This window comes from Diabrotica virgifera, chromosome 1 (assembly GCF_917563875.1).
Source record: "Diabrotica virgifera virgifera chromosome 1, PGI_DIABVI_V3a".
Taxonomy (NCBI): Eukaryota; Metazoa; Arthropoda; class Insecta; order Coleoptera; family Chrysomelidae; genus Diabrotica; species Diabrotica virgifera.
In genome coordinates this window covers 82,200,035-82,221,041 of record NC_065443.1, presented here as the reverse complement: position 1 = coordinate 82,221,041, position 21,007 = coordinate 82,200,035, and the positions used below count along the sequence as shown (strand labels likewise).

At 33.6% G+C, this 21,007-nt stretch overlaps 1 protein-coding gene across 1 annotated transcript; it reads left to right on the top strand.

Annotated features, from left to right (window-relative positions):
• The first annotated feature begins 2,056 nt into the window (after positions 1 to 2,056).
• On the top strand, positions 2,057 to 19,071 carry LOC114327548 (beta-1,3-glucan-binding protein-like). Its single transcript, XM_028276220.2, has 4 exons — positions 2,057 to 2,294; positions 4,047 to 4,204; positions 12,449 to 12,612; positions 16,756 to 19,071. Exons 1-4 carry the CDS (start codon positions 2,088 to 2,090, stop codon positions 17,358 to 17,360), a joined length of 1,134 nt encoding a protein of 377 aa, XP_028132021.1. The 5' UTR covers positions 2,057 to 2,087; the 3' UTR covers positions 17,361 to 19,071.
• Positions 19,072 to 21,007: the final 1,936 nt, after the last annotated feature.

Below are 21,007 nucleotides of genomic sequence, written 5' to 3'. Positions count from 1 at the left end.
ATGGTCAAACTAAATCAAAAATTTTGGGTGGCGGAATTTTGTGCCGGTGAGTGTACATTGTAAATCCCAAATCATAATTTACAAAGTTTATAAATTGTAAGTCATGATTCGGGAGTGCTCCTCGTAACATTAAACTTGTCTTGGTGTATTTATTTCTAGTCCATCTGAGGCGCCGATCGACAAATCTAGAGGATATGCGATCAAGGTTCGAGCAGCGGCCAGTGAGTAGAAAAATAAAAAGGCTGACGGCGTAGTCTAAAATTCTAAAGAATCTACGGCTTGGTCTGGAATAAGCTGGTGTCTGATCGGCCTATGGAGGAGCAGTACGGCAAGGAATAAGGGCTTGCGGCTCGGTGATACTCCTCCATAGATCCCTACTATACGAGCTTTGACGCCTAAAAATGGTGTACATATATATCGAGAGGTTAGCGCGCGAACCTTTTCGCTGTGAGCCGATCTTGCGCCTCAGAGCGCGCTATTAAAATATCGATATCTTGGCCATAAATAAGCCTACGAACATTTGTCTAAGCTCAAAACGTTTCTTTCGAGTTTTTCTATCATTAATGTTAATTAAAATGTTAATGTTTATTGCTTAAACTTTAAAATCCTTATAAACATAAATTTACAACTTCAAAAAGGAATAACTTTAATTCAAATAAATATGAGGTAATTTAACATTCAGTGTTTCGAAATATATGAATTGCGATTTAAAAATAGACTTTTTTGCAAACTGCAATTGGCCTTATGCACTAATTTTTCAATAACTTGAGATCTAATTATTGGATTTAAGTTTGGTGAACGTCATTTTCTTTGTTTTTTATTAAGTAACAAATTTTATTTGAAAAAAATTTTTTATCTCTTTTAGTTTATGGGCTAGAGCCTTATAAACGATTTATAAACAAAAATACTAGATTTGTTGTAAAATGTATATTTTAAAATAGCCTAAATAAGGGTCACATTGAAACAAAACGTTTTCGGCTTAAGAAATCTATCATCAGTGTTTCTAAAAGCCAAGAAATAGCATGCCTCAGCCACCATAATGTTTTGGGTAAAAACCCATTAAATGTGAACAATTATGTTGTGTTACATGTTAATTTAATGTTCACATTTAAAGGGTTTTTACCCAAAACATTTTGGTGGCTCAGGCATGCTATTTTTTGGCTTTTAGAAACACTGATGATGGATTTCTTAATCCGAAAACGTTTTGTTTTAATGTGGCCCTTATTTAGGGTATTTTAAAATATTCCTTTTACAACAAATCTAGTATTTTTGTTATTTATGGTATACAACCAGCTACAGGAAGTTTATTTTCCTCGTGGATTTTGATTTATAAACAATTATATTGTTTATAATAATTTTTTTAACCACTCAGATCCAAATCCACCCTCGAAATTCGTAATACGCAGCAAAAATCCATAAGAGACTGTTGAGTTTGCCCGTCAGAATTAAAAAGGTCAAGGTGACCTTTATTTGGCGTCTAGACCAGAGGTTCCTAACCTTTTTTAGCTTGAGGCACACTAACTGGTTCAGCCACGGAACACTTGGGTAAATGAGGCCTATAGAATCAAAACCTGCTAAATCCATGTTTTAAAATTTTGTCAGGAGGTTAAAAAAACATTAAAAATTTAGATTTTCCAAAAAGTATCCGGCATTTCTCAATCAAAGGGGCATCAACAAACATTATAAAATGGCACACTGATTTGTCATTTTTATGCAAGCCCCTTACATCTTCAGAAATTTGTACTTTTAGTTTTGATTTAGCAGAACGAAAAATTTGGATTTAGCAGGTTTTGATTTTGATGGGCTTAAATAATCTCTATAATAATAGACTTCAGGGCACACCAGTATGCCGCGGCGCACTGGTTGGGAACCTCTGGTCTAGACTAAATAGGCCCATCCTGATTTTTGTACAATTCGGACTATCTACTTAAGAGATAATTGGGCGTTTTTAGACTTTTGGTCCGCTCTGTATAAATATTCACGAACATAAAGATTTTTATTGGCACTCAATAGAAATATAAATACTCATACTTTGATGTAAAGTATTTGTACCTATCGATAAATAAACGACAAACTAAACTAATATAATGTTCAAACTAATTTTACAAATAGTTCTAATAAGTATTTTCTATTCAACTGTATATTGCAAACATAAATGTGAAAAATCGATCACTACTGTTTTTGGTACAAAAGCGCCAAAAGGATTTTGTTCAGGTGATGTGATATTCAACGAAAATTTTGACACTTTTGAACTTGAAACATGGGAGCATGAACGGACACTTGGAGGTAGATCTGTAAGTTGCTGCATTCTCTTTAATTACAATATTATAGTAATTTATTGTCCTCTTGAGCTATCAGTCAAAACCTTTTTATCTTTAAAAAACTTCTAAAGTCGAATTAAAAACTGTCGTAATTGGTATTCGCGATGTGCAAGTACTTGGAAGGGAATTGAGAAACGATCGTCCGCGAATAGCGGAGAAATATTGCAACTTTCTTAAATAATTCATATTGTCAGGGCTGCGCCGGCTATAAGGGCGAAGAGGGGCGGTGCCTCCCGGCGCCGTATTCAAAAGGCGCCGGTAGGTGCCGAAAAATTTTTTTTGGCAATACCTAAATTACCAGAATTTCTTTTATTACCAGAAACAATAAACAAAAGTAATGACATTGACTAAGGACAGGAAGGATTTTACCCACTGCACTGGTAAAATCAAACCAGAAATATTAGTAATATTCTATTGTAAGATTGAAAACTTACCAATCGTAGTAGTTTAAGATAGATATAGGGTCGATTTGCACCGATCTGTTTAATGGATAAAAATAATTGGATATGTAATTTAGCATGTTAACAATAACAAAAAACAAGGGTCGCCCGATCTAATCTTTTTCTAACTATAATTAATTAATAATTAAAAAATGACATATTTTTAATAAATTAAAAAAAAAATTCGAAACGGGCAGATAATATTTCAGATTTTTTAGGTCATTCTAAATGAAAAAGGTCTTTTGTAATTTTTCTCTAAAGTTGATCGTTTTCTAGTTATAAACAAATTAAAAGTGAAAAAAGAACGAAAGATTACGATTTTCAAGGCTCAAAAACAATAGTATAAAATATCATTTTTGAAATTACGAAGTACCTAAACTCAAGTTCAAACCTTATTATATCAGTTCTTGATAAGTCTTTTGGACTTGTTTCATTCTGAAATATTGTTTTTTAGTTGTTAATGTCCGTCTCCCCATAATAGACCTTCCTCATTAACAATTAAAAAAATATGTTTTAGAATAAAAAATGGCTAAAATTCTTATCGAGACCTGATAGAAAAAAATTTGAACTTGAATTTATCTTACTTGATGATTACAAACAGGTACTTAGGACTTCGGTCAACTTTGGCGAAGTAACTTCGCCGAGAGTGTGGTGCGCGCTTTACGTGTAATCGAGAAACATTACATTTAAGTTTAAACATTTAATTTATAAAAAACTTTGAAAAACTCCTGATACAAGAATAAAAAACCGCTAAACGCCATAAAAATGAGTAGCTCACACAATATTCCAGCTACAAAAGAGCTGATAAGAATGTTAGGTGGCGAAAAAATGTATTTTCATTTTGATAAAAAATAAAGTTATAGTTTTATTTTGGAAGATTTTTCCACAATATTTGCTAAATTTGGAGTAAAACACGCCACAAAAGAGCTTCAAAATGCAAACTGTATAAAAGTTACTCTTTTGTGGCGCGTTTTACATGAAATGTACATGAAAAAAATTTCAAAATAAAACTAATTTTATTTTCCATTGAAATGAAAATATATTTTTGCGCCACGTAATACTCATATCAACTCTTTTGTAGCTAGAATATTATATGCGCCACTCATTTTTACGGCGATTAGCGGTTTTTACTCTTGTATAATAATATACAATGGTATAATTGCAGCTCAAATTTGACTTACATTTAACTCATTTTACAACAAATTTTTTAGCCTTGTATTTTTCTTGGATTCACCGATTCAACTCAAGATAATACAATACCTAATTTACACATTTTCTATTTAAGCACAATGATCAATTTCAATGGTATCTCAATAACAGAAGTAACAGCTTTGTTAGAGATGGTATTTTGCACATAAAGCCTACTTTACTAGCTGATGATAGAGGAGAAGATTTTCTCTACAACGGAACACTTGATCTCAACAAAGAATTTCCGAACCAAGGGTATGTACTCGTATGTATTGACATATATTATGGCACGCCTTTGTGGGTGTGTGTATGTGTGTATGTGGCAAGGAGAGGAAACAGAATATGTCTCCCTTCTTAACCTTTGTTCTACAGTCCTCTTCCAAAATTTCATTGGGTGAGACGTGAGATACTAACTTAATCTTTCTACAGTTCTTATAGTCCTGCACGTCCCCTTTGTCTTTATTATACAGTGATACCATTACGCTCTCCCTCCATGCATCTCCCTGCATTGGCAGAGGGCCTATTTTACCACTAGGCCCGTGAGGCACCTGCCTCGGGCCCTCATTTTAATGGGGCCCAGAAAGATCAGCAAAAAAAATTTTAATTAAATAAATTTTCAAAATTCTTTCATTTTATGAACAGGAATAGAGAATTAACATATCGGAAAAAAAACTGGAAAAATTGGGAAAAAAACAAGTATTTTCCGTTTTTTTCCAGACCATTGGAAAAATTGGAAAAATGGGAAAATTTGAAAATATTTTTTAATTGAGACTTAAGTGTACTTAAACTAAGAGACTTTAATTCTAAGTGTCAAAACCGAAACTTCAAAGGTAGAAAGCACATTATTTAACCAAATTGCTCAGTGGTATATTTTTATCTGAGTCTGAATCTTCAGACCAAGCATCTGATTCAGGCTCGATCTCCGCTTCACCATCCTGAACGGATAAAACAAACAACATGATTTTTGTCAGTATCTTTTAAAAGTGGATCTGGTCTAGTATCGTAAATAAATATCTGTTTTTCGTTTATAACCAAATTTAAATGAATAGCAACAAATTTTATCCTGTGATAACATATTTTTTTTTGCTTGTATATATGAGGCCGTGTAGTTTCTTTGTGCAGTTTCTTTCTGAAGAGGCGGAATATGGAGGTCCATTCAAAATTCGGGAGGCAATTGGCATAAGTGGCTGCGATGTACATCAACCTTTTCTACCATATAACAGGATTAGTATTACATATTTGCACTATCGCATAAAAAATTTCGACTAAAAAATCCAGTTTTTGTTCTAAATTGCGCTAGATTTGCCACCACCTTCCCTACATCTAGGTTTAGGCCCAGTCTTTTCACCTCTCCGAATAAATAGTTATCGGGAAAAATGAATAACCATTTTCAATTTCGTTGCAACACGAAACTACAGCCGCATCATCATTCCAGTTCAATCAGAGACTGCAGCAAGCACCTCTACCGGTTTCGAAACTTATTAGTCTCTCATCAGGAGGCACATATGCTGCTCTCTCTGACACAACTAGGACAAATCCCGGCGTGCAGTCACGGATTGCAACGAACGAAATGGTACGGATGCCCTAGCGGCAACTGCTATCAAGAAACTAAGTTTTCAATCTAATAGCACATAAAACAACATCAAAAATGTCATTCTACATCCTACCAGACTGAAAACAATGGGAACCTTCTCTGGTAACACCTCCGAGGCTTCTACAATTTGCAAGCCATAACGGATGCTGAGACTAAGGAAGATGAGGGAATTTTACAATTTATTAACTATTTTCTATGGGAAATAAGCCACAATTTTACTAAAAAAAATTAATTTATTAACGTTTCGAAACCCAAATCGGGTTTCGTTGTCAAAATACAAAATACTTCTGTATTTTGTATTTTGTAGAGAAGTATTTTGTATTTTGACAACGAAACCCGATTTGGGCTTCGAAACGTTAATAAATTCATTTTTTTAGTAAAATTGTGGCTTATTTCCCATAGAAAATAGTTAATTATAAAAATGCCACAAGGAAATAGCTTCAGAACAACATTTACAATTTATAATTCACGTCCCATCTGCTCAGCGCGGTAAAGTTCCAGCGAGAATGATTCCCTTCGTACTCCAATGGGAGTAAACATAAATCAAAAATGAATAACCATTTTCAATTTCGTTGCAACACGAAACTACAGCCGCATCATCATTCCAGTTCAATCAGAGAGTGCAGCAAGCACCTCTACCGGTTTCGAAACTTATTAGTCTCTCATCAGGAGGCACATATGCTGCTCTCTCTGACACAACTAGGACAAATCCCGACATGCAGTCACGGATTGCAACGAACGAAATGGCAGGGATGCCCTAGCGGCAACTGCTATCAAAAAACTAAGTTTTCAATCTAATAGCATATAAAACAACATCAAAAAATGTCATTCTACATCCTACCAGACTGAAAACAATGGGAACCTTCTCTGGTAACACCTCCGAAGCTTCTACAATTTGCAAGCCATAACGGATGCTGAGACTAAGGAAGATGAGGGAATTTTACAATTTATAATTCACGTCCCATCTGCTCAGCGCGGTAAAGTTCCAACGAGAATGGTTCCCTTCGTACTCCAGTGGGAGTAAACATAAATCAAAAATGAATAACCATTTTCAATTTCGTTGCAACACGAAACTACAGCCGCATCATCATTCCAGTTCAATCAGAGAGTGCAGCAAGCACCTCTACCGGTTTCGAAACTTATTAGTCTCTCATCAGGAGGCACATATTGTTTTTTTTTTAGTTACCGGCAGATTACATGTAAATCTGTCACATAAACTTCCCGATAACTAGTTATTCGGAGGTGAAAAGACCGGGCCTTAGTGAACAAGCCATTTCAGAAATGAACTCTATGATTTCCATTAGTTGGTCTTCATTCAATTATTCTTCTTTAAAGCGAGCATCAAGAGGCTGCAAAGTGAATCAGCTTAGAACAAAATTCGTAGCGTTTTTCAACATACATATTTTAGCAAGCTTTCAATAAGAGAACTAGTCTGGTTAACTTGTTGGGGAATATTTTTTAATATTGTGTCTTTTATATACCTACTTAAAGACAAGAGGCAGTTCTGATAATATAGATCTATCGAATTCTACTAAATTTATCGATTTTGATACGGGATGCAGAATTTGTTTATTATACTGTAAAAAATGTCAATTTTTCCGTATTTTTCCATTTTTTCCTGTTTTTCGTTTCCGGAAAAAAGCAGGTTTTTTTCCTGCACCCAATTTTTCCGGAAATTTTAAATCTCTAAACAGGAAATGATAAATGATGACTCCACTGTTGATTTTCAAGCCACTTCAACTTCACCTGTCACAAGTACATCTCCGTCATCTCCTATATAAAAAGACAATGTCAATAACTCTTTTCCTAGCGATATAGGAGATTCGCCAAAACATTTAAATCTGGAATTTCAACAATATTTTATAAATAATCGACCGAATCAATATATTATATTGACAAAATTAGTGAATGTGTTACACAACTGGATAATAATAAAACCAGACATTTGCAAAGTGCAATTTTTTATAAAATGAATGATACTGGGGAAAAAATTATTCGTGAGTGGTTTCCACGAAAATTATTTTTCTTCTAACTTTCGATGGGTAATGACTGGAAAAATATCAATGGGACAGTTATTCGACATGAGCGATCTCCTGATGAACATATTTCATCAATTGGTACGTCAGTCAAGAGAAGTAGTACAGCCGGACAAATTGTAACATTAATGGAAAAAAGTTATTTAGAAGAAAAGTAACCTTGGAGAAACGTTCTTCAACGAATAATAGCAACCATTAAATGTTTGTCCAAGAACGGTCTATAGTCTATCCTTTTATGGTTCAACAACCAAATTATTTAGAAAAGGATATATAGACAGTGTGCCGAATTTGAGATGAAGACAGCCCTATATTTTTGCTATTAAAATAAATACAGATTTGAAGTTTTGCAAGTCATACAGGTTAAATGTTCACATTTTTTAAGATACTTACTGAAATTTAAATTTTAAACGCAGCCTACTGCGACTCCACGAACAGGGTAAATTTTCGATATTTTGGTTCGCGTTAGAGATATCAGAAAAAATTTTTTTCATAACAAAATTCGCACTTTCAGTTTTTTCATTACTTGTAGTCAGGACCCCAAAACTTAAATTTGGCTGACCCGAGATGTATCTCCTGACTACCAAAAATACTGAAAAAAATAAAAGTGCGAATATTGTCATGAAATTTGGTATGTGGCATTAGGATATGATTTGGAAGTACTTTTTCCAATAACTTTTTCCGATATTTTTAACTCGAAGCAAAATATAGAAAATTTACCCTGTTTGTGGATTCGCAGTAGGCCGCGATTAAAATTTAAATTTCAGCTGAGTACCTATCTTAAAAAATATGAACATTCAACCTGTATGGCTGTGCAAAACTTCAAATCTGTATTTATTTTGATAGCCGAAATATAAATCTGTCTTCATCTTAAATGCGACACCGACACACTGTATTTAAAGAATATTTAATTGTTTAAATATAAATTTTATTTATTGTTAATACAAATTTAAATTGCTGGTGCAACTATATTTCTATTAAATAATTAATTCATTTAAAACAGTTATTATAATTATTATTAAATCATATGTAGGGGCCCGAAAATTGGGTAGTGCCTCGGGTCTGATTTGAAGTAAAATAGGCTCTGCATGGGCATCCTTTCTTCTTCATACATAGTACTCAACATTTGTCACAACACATCAACCGCTTTCTCTCATAGAGCCTTTCAAACAGGTATTCTATCAGATCTTACCATTTTTCATCCAATTTAAAGCCTCGACTACCCCATCCCTTGTTATCTTTGGTATTACATTCTCATTCGGTGTCCCTTCTTTAGCGTTCTTTATTTAGCAACTTTCTAAATAATTCCTTGGCTTTCTAAGTAACACCTTGGCTTTAATTCAACATCAGGTCTTAACACTCTTCTATCCGCACTCTTAAGTCCTTTAATGACTTGTCCATTGCCTTAGTAATTAATGCTTTATAACCTTTTTATCCCATCGAGTGTTTTTAACTTCGTGTTTTTTGCACTAAATTGTTAATAATTAAAAATAGGGCCCGAACTCTAGGCAAGAAACAGGTAGGTTTTTTTCCTATAGGTCTATTAGTAGGGGAGCCCAAGCGGGGATTTTTGCAGTTACTCGAGCGCGTCAGATTATCATATGGGGAGAAACCTGGTAGCCTGCAGATGTACCTCTACAATATATTGGCTCTTAACACAGGGCAGTTCGTTAAGGGGGGCTCGAAAAAAAAAATCTATCCATAAAAAAACTCGAAATAGTCAGATTAAGATAAGGTAAGTTAAGTACATGCAGAATAGTGTATATTTAAAAAATCTGACGATTTGAGCCTGGCATACGGAAATGTGTGAGTCCCAAAGTTCCACAAGAAAAAAGCGAATATTTCACGAAATGAATGACCGATCGAAAAACTAAAAAATATGTGCTCAATATTTTTTTAAAATCTATCGAATGATAACAAACACGACTTCCCACGGAGAGGGTGAGGAGTAAATTTAATATTTTAAATACGAATCCCGCGATATTTCGCGAAATGAACATCAGATCGAAAAACTGTAAAATACACTTATTCAATATTTTTGAAAAATCTATCGAATGGCACCAAACACGACTCCCCACGAAGGTGGGGTGGGGGGTTACTTTAAAATCTTAAATAGGAGCCCCCATTTTTTATTGCAGATTTGGATTCCTTACGTAAAAATAAGTAACTTTTATTCAAAACATTTTTTCGAATTATGGATAGATGGCGTTATAATCGGAAAAAACGATTGTTGGAAATGGAAAATTAAATTAAAAAATGGCAAGCGCCCACTAAAATGGAAAACATTACTTAACTTTTTTAGTTTTAGGACCTACTCTTCACATCCCAATAGGTCCTCATAACGCTTAAGTGACTGCACATTTAGCATACTTTGCTCCCCTACAATATGTATAATAACTAAAAAAGTTATCAGATACCTGGATAATTCAGTGTCACGAACATGGTGTATTTTTTGCGTATCCCTGGAGTATGTAGTTGTTGTTTTCAAGCAATCTGTAAATAAACGTTATTATAATTATTATTATAAACTTTTTTAACGATTTTATTGTTTTATAACAACTTCGCACTTTGTAACCATCAATCTATTTTCATGACATTATTATTAATTGAGGTATTATATTTTTCTACGCCCGTGCTAAAACAGCCACTTTTCCGCACGCATTTCGTTTCCGAAAGTTGCACTTTCCCGCACCAGTCTTCAGTGCACCAGTGCGGGAAAGTAGAATACCTTGTAATATGACTTTATATTTTATAATATATTACGGGATGCGGTGAAATAAACAGTACCTATACCTACTGAAATTCGTATGCCTCAAATTTGTATGTCAGGCGCCGAAACGTCGTTATAACGTATGCGAATATCGTGAGAATGTTAGGTGCTTCAGAATGGTTCTCAGTTTTGCAGAAAATTTTTTTATGGTGGAGTACTATTTTCAGTCATATAGAAAATGTCACGAAAACGGTCCAAGCTTGAAATCAACTATGGTTTCAGCATGACGGAACAGCCTGTCACACTACCAGGAAGTCTCTTCGAATACTGCCCGATTATTTTTTGAGTTGCCACTCACCAGAACTAACGCCACCAAATGCGCACATATGGGGAATGCTAAACGAGTCAAACAGTTCCACCGTGTGCCATTTCGGAATTGCGGACTAGAATTAAAGATTTTTTTCGTGCCAGAGGACAGGACATCTTTAACATCTGTTTTATCGGGAACGTGCGTCGTAAATAATGTTTGCAATGCTGTATCATGTATACTAGATATATAAATAATCATAAACATTTAAATGTTTGAAACCATCCTCTGAAACAGGATGGCAAGAGACTCGAATTGAATCAAAACGAAAACGATTATTTTCTTTTCTTTTTTCATACCTTACTCGGTTTAAGAGTACAAAATGACCACGTTTAATTAAAGTAATCTGAGACGCATTATTGGAGTGTTCTCCTGGCGGCGCCGCTTGGTACTATTGTACCTCGGTTAACAGAATACTGACTCGTGGTCGAAATTATTTTCACTAATTTAAATATTTATTTCAGTACTGTTTATTTTGACGCATACTGCATAATACATGCAATAAACTAATTTTATGTAGATAGTATTTACTAATTTATTTCAAACTTATCTTATTGTGTTCATGTTTTAATGAAATTAACGAGATAATTCGTTGAAATAGAATTATTTTGACATAATATTCAAAAGTCAAATTAGTAGACAATAGGTTTGTTCCAATCCGTCACAAATACCGTTCTTGAACGGTTACGAGTATGCGCAGTAACGAAAAATGCGTTACTGCTCATACGCGTGACCATTCAAGAACGGTAATGTGACGGATTGGAACAAACCTATAAACAATAGTTTGGAATTGTCGTCATGGAAACCAATATCGTCGCCATGGTAACCAATTTTATTGAAAGTTTGGTTTTGACAACATTGACAAAGAACGTATTAATTTGTGTATTTTCCAAAGATCTTATACACATAGATTTAGCCAACTCGGAAAAATAGCCTAACGCGGAGCAGTTCGGGTCGGTGGTCTATCTATCTCCCTCTACCGACGCTTAGCTTTCTCTCTCTAGCATATGATGGCCGCCGCCTGTGTGTCACTGTCGTTCTGTTACTCCCACCTCTTGGTAGATATAGTATTTCTCATGATCATCTTTCAGTGCGTCACAGTTTTTCGATTTCTTTCTAACGCATTAAATTGTATGTGACAGAAAAAAGGCACGTCGGTGATTACATTTCGTCGGTGACATTTTTATAACATTTATTCTAGTTATTCTAGTTGTCGATAGGTGGCGCCATAATAAAAAAATATTTTTTTTAATTAGATAATAATATTACAAATATAATCTGTATAATTTATAAGACTATACAAATCAAAGAAAATACCATTTTATAAATGCAAGAAACACATTTGATTTGTTTTTATTCCAAATTGAAAATAAAATGTGACAACTGTCAGATTTAACTAAAATGTCATGTTAGAATAAATGTCATAAATGTGTATTATCACGGACTTACCCTTTTTCCTATCATTTGTTACGCACTGAAAAATGATCATGAAAAGGACAATAGGCTCACACTCGCACGACAGACAAAGATAGCTAAACCACCGTACTTGATATCGACGTTATACCCCGATGCATTGAGTGGCATATCCCTAGCCAAGTCTATTTTCTTTAAATGTCTCTGGTATTTTCACTCCTAAATAAAAATTGATATAATTCTATATTTGTTGTGGCTTTTAAGTACCACAGTACATGAGAAAATGACATATTTCTCCCTCGCTTGATTTGCACAACAAACTTCTTGAGAAATATGTCTTTTTTCTCACTTGTACAATACGCTATTATCTTGCTTTTTATAGTTGCACAAGTGATATAAATGATGGCTGCGTTAGAACGGGAAATTCGAGAATAATATTAAATCCTACTAAAAGTGCCAGAATCCATACTAACCGTTCTTTTTCCTTTAAATATGGTAGAGTAGAAGCTAAAGTTAAAGTCCCATTGGGTGATTGGTTGTGGCCAGGTAAGAGTGTAATTCATGTATCATTAATTACTCTAGGCTCGATATCTGCCTTTTGTTTGTAAAATTAAATATAAAATTAAAAATATTTATTTTTTACCGGTATATACCGTTAAAACAGGACATATCGTATGCGTATGTGCTAAAATTAATTATGGCCAGTTATATTCGAGCATTCAACCATACCTTATTGTACGTATTTAATTGCCAGCAAAAATCAGGCGCCGCTTAATGCCGAACTACCAAAATCTTCTTCTCCACTGGGCATACTGGGCACTAGCCCAGTATGCCCCGCGTTCGATTAGAATCCCCTAGTCTGTACTCGATTACTAAATGATATAGTTATCTAAGCACGGAAAAGAATATACGTGAAATACAAAAGTATATATATTTTAGATACTATATAGTATATAATATAGTATGCAATTGTATAGCCCTTTCGCCACTGAATTCATTTTTACATGTAAGAGACTGAAAATATTCAGTTTTATAATCAAAATTATTAATTTAGACACAATATGTATATAATTAGTCGTAAAATTTTCATTTGTCCGTTATAGGGAGGTGGGAACTTCTGGCCCCAACAGTAGTTTTGACTGGGATTTTAAGGTCCCATCAGTAATAAAAAGAGCAATTACAAAAGAAATGTTTATAAAGAAATAAGGTATAAATGAAATTCACGTATGAGTGGAATGTGAAAAAACACTTTTTGCACAACGGGACATTGCATCCAACACATTCAGTTTTTGTACGGCTTTCCTTCTTCTTTTGAGAACAACTAAAATATTTTTTATTGCTAGTTTGTTTTGAAAGGTGATCTTCAATATTTGTCATAATTTTTTGTTTTTTTTTGTGCCTACCTGGACGACCAGAGACTCTTCTTTTAATTTTGGCTTTGGATCTCCCCAAACTTATCAACTGCTCAGCTACACGTACTAAATAATGAAGAAAAGGAACTTTCTCCTTTTTATTCTGAATTTCCAAAAACATGATCCATGAATTGATTACAGATGCCATTAACAATTTGTAGAAAACTTTACACCACCACTTAGTAGATTTTCTGTCTAAATCATAGGTTGCAATCTTTTGATCAGCCAAATCAACCCCTCCCATATATTTATTGTAAAATACTACAGCTTCAGGGCAATCAAAAGTACATTTTTCGTCTGTTTTTAGTTTTCTTTCAATCTGTGATAGAGATGGTGAGTGGCAGTTGGTAAAACTTCATTAGTGTCCTTTATTAACTAACTGCCATTACGCCTTTATCATTTACCAATGAATCAGATACAATATGCGTGTTTACATTGGGACCAGTGCCGGATTAACCAATAGGCAAACTAGGCAGTTGCCTAGGGGCCTCGGCCTCAAAGGGGGCCTCGCAGGGCCCAAAACGAAAAAATGATAATTAGAATTAATTAAAAACTATAAATAATGTTGAAAAATTTAAATATCGAGCAATACCATAAGAGTGATGGTGGACGTATAAAACTACATTACAATGCATACTTTTGTTCACATATAAAGTCCATGTTGTGAGAATAAATCGCTAATGAATGCCCTTTGGTAATACGAACAAATGGAAATAAAAAAAGACGATTTGAGAGTCGAGCAGAAAAACGCAAGAAAAGCAGGAAAAAGAAAAGACCCTTAAGCAAGATCGAAAACAGAACCAAAACTTACTTAAATTCAGTTTCACACGAAAATCCATAGCTAGTGAAGCTGAAACTAATAAAAATGCACGTGATGAAATAGAAATAACTAAGTGAAACATAGCTTCCGTAGCTGAAGAAGATAAAAAACATGTAACGACAGTTCTGTTCCAGTTCAATAAGTTAAAGAACCAGAAACCGAAACTAACTTAGAAATGGAAGTTAAAGATAAATAATTGGGTCCTAAATTCGGAAAACGACATAGGATTACGGATTACGGAATACAATAACTGAAGAAGTACGGAGATTTTGTATCGGGGAAGGTCTTCAGAATGTAAAAATCTTGATGAAAGTTTTTCAACATCAAAAAGAAATTTTGAAGGCATTACAAGATTTTTACGAAATCTATGGTTTTTCGAAAATATATCAGTGGAACAAAAATTCAAAGAAATTGGCTAACGTATTCTCCTTCAAATGGAATATCGTATTTTGGGTTTGTAGTTTGTACAGACCGTGTCGGTGCATCTTTTTTCAGCCTCTAGCCACCGTTGGGAAGTTATGATCAAATGCTTAAATGAAACTCCACTATAAATATCTGCGATTATAAGCGATCTCATTCGCCACGATCTAGTACTTAAAAGAACAAGCAGCACAAGATGGTCTGCAAGGGCACATGCAACAAGACTTTTGTCTAAAGGTTACAACACTTTTGAATCTGCTGTTCATACTTTTGCTGAAGACACTCATCAGAAAGCTGAAACAGTCCATGAGGCTAACTAAGTGTTTGTTGAAAGAAATGTAAAAAAAGAAACATTCATAATGAATGAGTTTTGGGCAACAATTTTAGAACGCGTCTACGCTCAGTAAATCATTACAGAGAGAAGAGAAGAGATTGAACTTCAAACTCCAGTTCAACTTCTAAATTCACTTTTGGAATTCTTAATCCCAAAGACATAGTTTTGCTTACTACGAGCAGAAGACCTGCGATCTACAATACTCTGAATATTCCGATGCGAGTAAACGAAAACCAGCAATAAAACTACATTTTGATGATGCTAATTTCAATGGAAGTTATTCTACAGTGTGGACAAAAGTTAAAGGTTGAAACGTATCCACCAATGTGCGATAAGCTAATTACTGAGCTGAGTCGTCGGTTGACAGTGTACGGGTCAGTAAACTCAGTATTTGGCCTTTTGTGTTTTTACAACATTGAGGATACTCTAATAAATGAGTGTGCTGGGTAAAAGTACATGAAAACTATCCTGATGACATTGAATCTGAACTTGAAGATGAACTAGAGACTAGAGCAGTTCAAATGTTTTATAGCCCAGCTCCAAGACTTGCAGGGAAAACTATTTCTGCTACACAGCCATGTTGGGTTATTTCGCAATAGGCGAACTGACTTGGTCAAAAATGGTGAAAATTATTAAAAACGGAGAAAGCCTAGGTTTCTTAAGGGGCCTCATAGCTTGGGTTGCCTATGGGTCTCAAGATTCTTAATCCGGGACTGATTGGGACTCACGTCAGTAGCTTCGCCACTCCCGTTATTACCGTTTTCTTCATTCATTGAATGGCGTTCATCATCGCTGCTTATTACTGCTGTTACCTTCTTCCTATTCGTCGCTCATTTGGATTCCTTCTTCGCTTTCTTCTTCGCTGTCTCCAGGAATATAGTCGGACTCATCAGGTGCTGAAAATGGTTCTTCTTCTGAGTCAGTTATATTATTTACAGCTTCTTATAACTCTTTTGCACTAAGATACCGGTTTCGTCGCATGTCTGAAAGAGAAAAAGTTTATTACTGATGGGTAATTTTAATCCCATATAAAATTACTTTAGGGAAAAAACGATCCCACTAAAATATTGTTTGCTAAAACACCATACATTTTAATACCTATTTATTTTATTTACTTACTTGTAATAGTATTAACGTCTACACGCTTTATTCCTTTATTTTAATTGAAATAAGTAACGGATTCTTACAATTTCATAAATAATAAACTCAAACGGCCATGCACGTGTCACAATACATCGATGTTAGGTTAGGAAATTCAATCATATTATGACACCAGTGTTGCCGATTGTCGACGGTAGACTATCAATTACTGAAATATTTCATTTGTACGTAAAAGCGGTTATATTTATAGCCATCAGTAAACCTGAACTAGCGGCCGGGAACTATAGTTCCCCGCAGTGGCGAAAGGGATAGAGCTGGAGAGCTCTATACAATCTCTGCGTCATCAGTCCAACTGAATGGAAAGGAGAGATTCAGAGTCGAAACCTTTTACCTGGGCGTTCACCTAAAACAGCGATTAAGTTCGTATAAGAATAAGAATGAAGATGGTCATTTCCAAATCCTGGATAATTTTATTTCCGCCTTGTTTGATCGCCTCGATCACTACTCCCCGTACTCTGACTTAAATTAATTTAGGGCAAACAAACTTCATAACTATGCAGTTTTGTATAGTTTTCAATAATCAACATCTTTTTATATTACAGCTCTGTGGATGATGCCAAGAGAAAACCATTATTCATCCTGGCCCGTTTCAGGTGAAATAGATATCTTGGAAAGTAGAGGAAATAGCAATTTCCTAAAAGACGGAATAAATATTGGAGTAGAACAGGTGGGCAGCACTTTAATTTATGGACCGAGTAAAAATGTACATCGGTATCCGCAAGCCACAATTAACAAACAAAAAGGTTGGCACAAAGAGTTTCACACTTATGAGCTATATTGGAATACTACATCTATAACTTTTTCAATCGATAAACAAGTTTTGAGTACGACCGCTCCTCCAGAAGGCGGCTTTTGGGAACTTGGGAAGTTCCCACATAACATGAAAAATCCTTGGGCAGCGGGAACCAAGATGGCACCATTTGATCGAGAATTTTACTTTATAATAAATGTTGCTATAGGCGGTACATCGTATTTTCCAGATCAGGCTCAAAATGATGACGGTTACGCAAAACCTTGGAAAAATTCAGATGGTCGAGCAAGTATGACTAAGTTCTGGAAGGCAAAACATCTATGGATGCCGACTTGGAATATGACGACTGACAGCAGTCACTTTCAGATTGACTATATAAAAGTTTACGCATTGTAAATTATTCAGAGAACAGTTTTAATTTAAAAAAATTGTAATTTATTTATATTATCCGCTGAGAACTCGTAGATAGAGGGGATATTTAAAAGTTCGTGAGCGCCAGTAGTGCCAAATTAGTGAACTTCGATTGAAAATTTGACATAAATGGGAATAATTTAAAGCATTGAAACTAAAAACATTAATTGGAAAAAAATTAGTTGGCCAAAGCTGTGGCATATATTTTTATCTTAAATATTCACTCCGTGCGTGACCATGGTGGGGATACACGAAACTGTGCCAGCGCCCCTAGCGGCGAAATATGACAATTTTGAGAATTTTTGTAAGGTCAATGTCATTATGTTCGTTCACGGACCCTGTCGATGATTTTTAATCCACGACAACGCATGCGCACTTTAATTCCATATTATATTTATTTAATGTATTATCGTTTATTGATAAATATACCAGTATAATAGTAATTAATAATTAATTAATAATATTAATTAATAGTAAATATACCTTGTATATTTATCTATCAACGTTATTATTTATATTATTTTAAAGTGCGCATGCTCCACTTCTAGTGGACTAGTCCCTGACTAGTCCGCGAACACACATTTGTTTATATTTGAACATGATATTTGATTTATGTTAAAACAAATTTGATAAAAAATGGTAAATAAATAGTACATATTAACGTCAAATATGTCATATGTGTATCATATGTTTAACGTCAAATTGTGGTCGCCAAAAATGTCAGGCGACTACGCTAGGTGTCGCGTCAGTCATGCACGGAGCGAATACTTAGGTTTCAAATACTAAAATTTTGTTTTTTAACATTTTATAATATAATTAATCTATTAATCTAGCGCCATCTACATGGTAATTGTGAAACTATTGGAAGCAGGAAATAAGGAAACTAATATTCGCAGTCAATATAACCTCAAAGTGATAGAGAAAAGAAAAGCTTTAAAAAATAATAATAATCAATAATAAATTCTGTACTTACTGATATTAATCATCGATTACAATCTAATTACTTCTTTTCGTTGTAAGTATTACACGATAAAAATTAAACAGTAAGTTTGAAACAATTTAAATTTTCAACCGAAGTTGCACCAGTAATCCGCTAGTTGGCGATACCAGCGAAACTCACAGCGAATATGGGTCGCTAATCAAAGTTTGAAATGTTTGATTTGAAAAAATTGTTAATCTCTAAAAATTTATGGTTTTACTGGTCCTTGGCAACAGTGATAATCGCAAGATAGAAAAATCATTAATAAAATGAGAATTTTTGTAGATTTTCAACGAAAATTTCGTTTTCGTTGATAATTTTTCGAAGTCTGTTCGTTCGTTCGTTTGTGCGTCGTCGCCTCTGAAATACTTAAAGACGATCTATCAATGGATTCATATTCAGTTTTGTCTCCCAAATCCAAATCTGCAAATGGCATTTCTATATCTCGAACCATCTTCGAGATAACCGACGTCAAAGTCGAAAATTAAATTGTGACAATTGTCACAATCTTTCGAGTACATTACTCGGTTCGACTGACACAAGTAAACGTCAAATCGAAATGTCAGTGTAATGTAATGTTAAATGGCACTGTTTTTTATTTAAGCTGTCCTGTGCACCTAACTTCTGGATAATTTTAATATTTATTGATTATTTATATTTTAAACAAATTATTATGTTATATGCAAATAATAATAAATTATTATTTTTGTAATTTAATTTTGTAATTTTTTTAATTGAAAACTAAGATTGTTTTGCCTTCGCATTGCAACTGAATAAAAATGGTATACATTTTTATTTTATAGTCGTATTACTCCGTAGAGTAACTAGGTGCATTTTTCCGTTGGAACTTTACCAGCTGCAGACGGGGGATGTGAATTGCATAGTGTAGAATTCCTTCCCTCTCGTCTTCACTGCAGCATCCATTTGACTTGCAAATTGTAGAAGTCTTGGCGGTGTCACCAGGAAAGTGTACCAATAAGTTTTCAATTTAAAAATCTTTTAGTAATATTTTTAATATTTTCAATATTAATAATTTACTATTAGGATTGAAAACTACTTTGTCTATTATTTTTGTATTTATACATCAACAAACTGTAGGTGCATTGTTTACATTTAAGTTTTACAGATCCGTCAAAGTCCAACTAAATTTTAAATTATTTTAAAATATAAATATCATTTGACAGTAAATTTAATTGTTATATTAAACAAATAAGATGTTATTTATGAAACAGTTCGTGAAGTATGCTTTTTGCAAACACACGCGATTTTTAGAGCACGAGCGACCACGGAGCGAGTGATATAAATCGCGTAAGTTCGCAAAAAGTACTTCACGCACAGTTTCATACAATATTTTATCTACGATAAACAAATAAAAAAAGCTGTAACTCTTCGCCACTGGAATTCATTTCTATTCTACAATTTTTAGAACTTTGACATTTAAAAATTCTAACTACTTTCAAACCACAAAACTGTCAAAATTTTTGTTGTAATTCATTGCTCATATTGTCATCACCATGAGAACGCGAAAGTTAAGGATTGTCACCATGACAACGCGAAAGTTAAAAACAGTGCGAAAAAGTAAATCCCATTTAAAATACATTGTTACTTCACGCACACTTTAAATCCTTCACGCACTGCTATATATAATGACAGTTTTCACAAACTAAAAACTTATACACAATATGACATAGAGTAGATAAAATACAGTTTGAGTGCAATTAGAACGAAAAGATAGAATGTTTCGGAAAAAATCAAACAAGGTTATATTTTTCTAAAACTTTTTTTGTTAGTTTATAAATATGTTAAAGTAAAAAGTTCTACTCACAAATTTCGCCGCTAATTGTTTATTAATTGTTTAAACAATAACAATTGTTTTATATAAATAATGTTAAGAATATGGGTGAATAGAACATTTTATTTTGATCAAACATGTTTTTATTTTAGTTTTGATTATGCTGAACCCGAATCTGACATTTCAATTTGCAAATTCAAAATGGCGGATTCAAAATGGCGGATTTTTTCCTAAAAATCCTTAAAAAGTAGTTGTAAAATCCGAATTTTTTTTATAAAACGTGTTTGTTTACATAAATAAAAAAGTTTATCTTAGTAAAAAGCTCTGCATATTCTAAAACTTTAAATGCCATCATAAAATATCAATTTTTATCAATTTTGTACAAGATATGTCAATAAATTAAAATTTCAGTTAGGAGTAAAATACCTATATTTTTCATAATACTGAAAATTGTTATTATGGGAAGTTGTTCAGAATTAAAAACGATGTGTCAATATGCAATTACACTCGTCTAATCGAAATATTGTGAACTATAAAGGTACATATTTATTGCGCGAATTATAATTTTTTTACATACCTCGTATAATATTGATAAAATATAATATTTTATATTTGCATATTAAGTGTTAGACCATGCACAGCTATTTATGACGAATAACTTTCTTCATAAAATTAGTAATAAAACAGTTATCATAAATAATAAGTGAAAATTTAATGATGTTGGGTATAATTAATTTGAAACAATATTTAATCAAAACAAATTTTCGATTATAAGGATATAATTACATATTGGAACATAGTTTTTAATTCCAAACAACTTTTCTTTATAAAAATTTTCGATATTGTGAAATATAAAGATAC

Bases quoted from the DNA above. Each gene is read 5' to 3' on its own strand.
- LOC114327548 (XM_028276220.2), top strand. From the start codon at position 2,088: ATGTTCAAACTAATTTTACAAATAGTTCTAATAAGTATTTTCTATTCA. The intron at 2,295-4,046 runs GTAAGTTGCTGC...TTTCTATTTAAG, and splicing joins GGACACTTGGAGGTAGATCT to CACAATGATCAATTTCAATG. The intron at 12,613-16,755 runs GTAAGAGTGTAA...TTTATATTACAG, and splicing joins GGGTGATTGGTTGTGGCCAG to CTCTGTGGATGATGCCAAGA.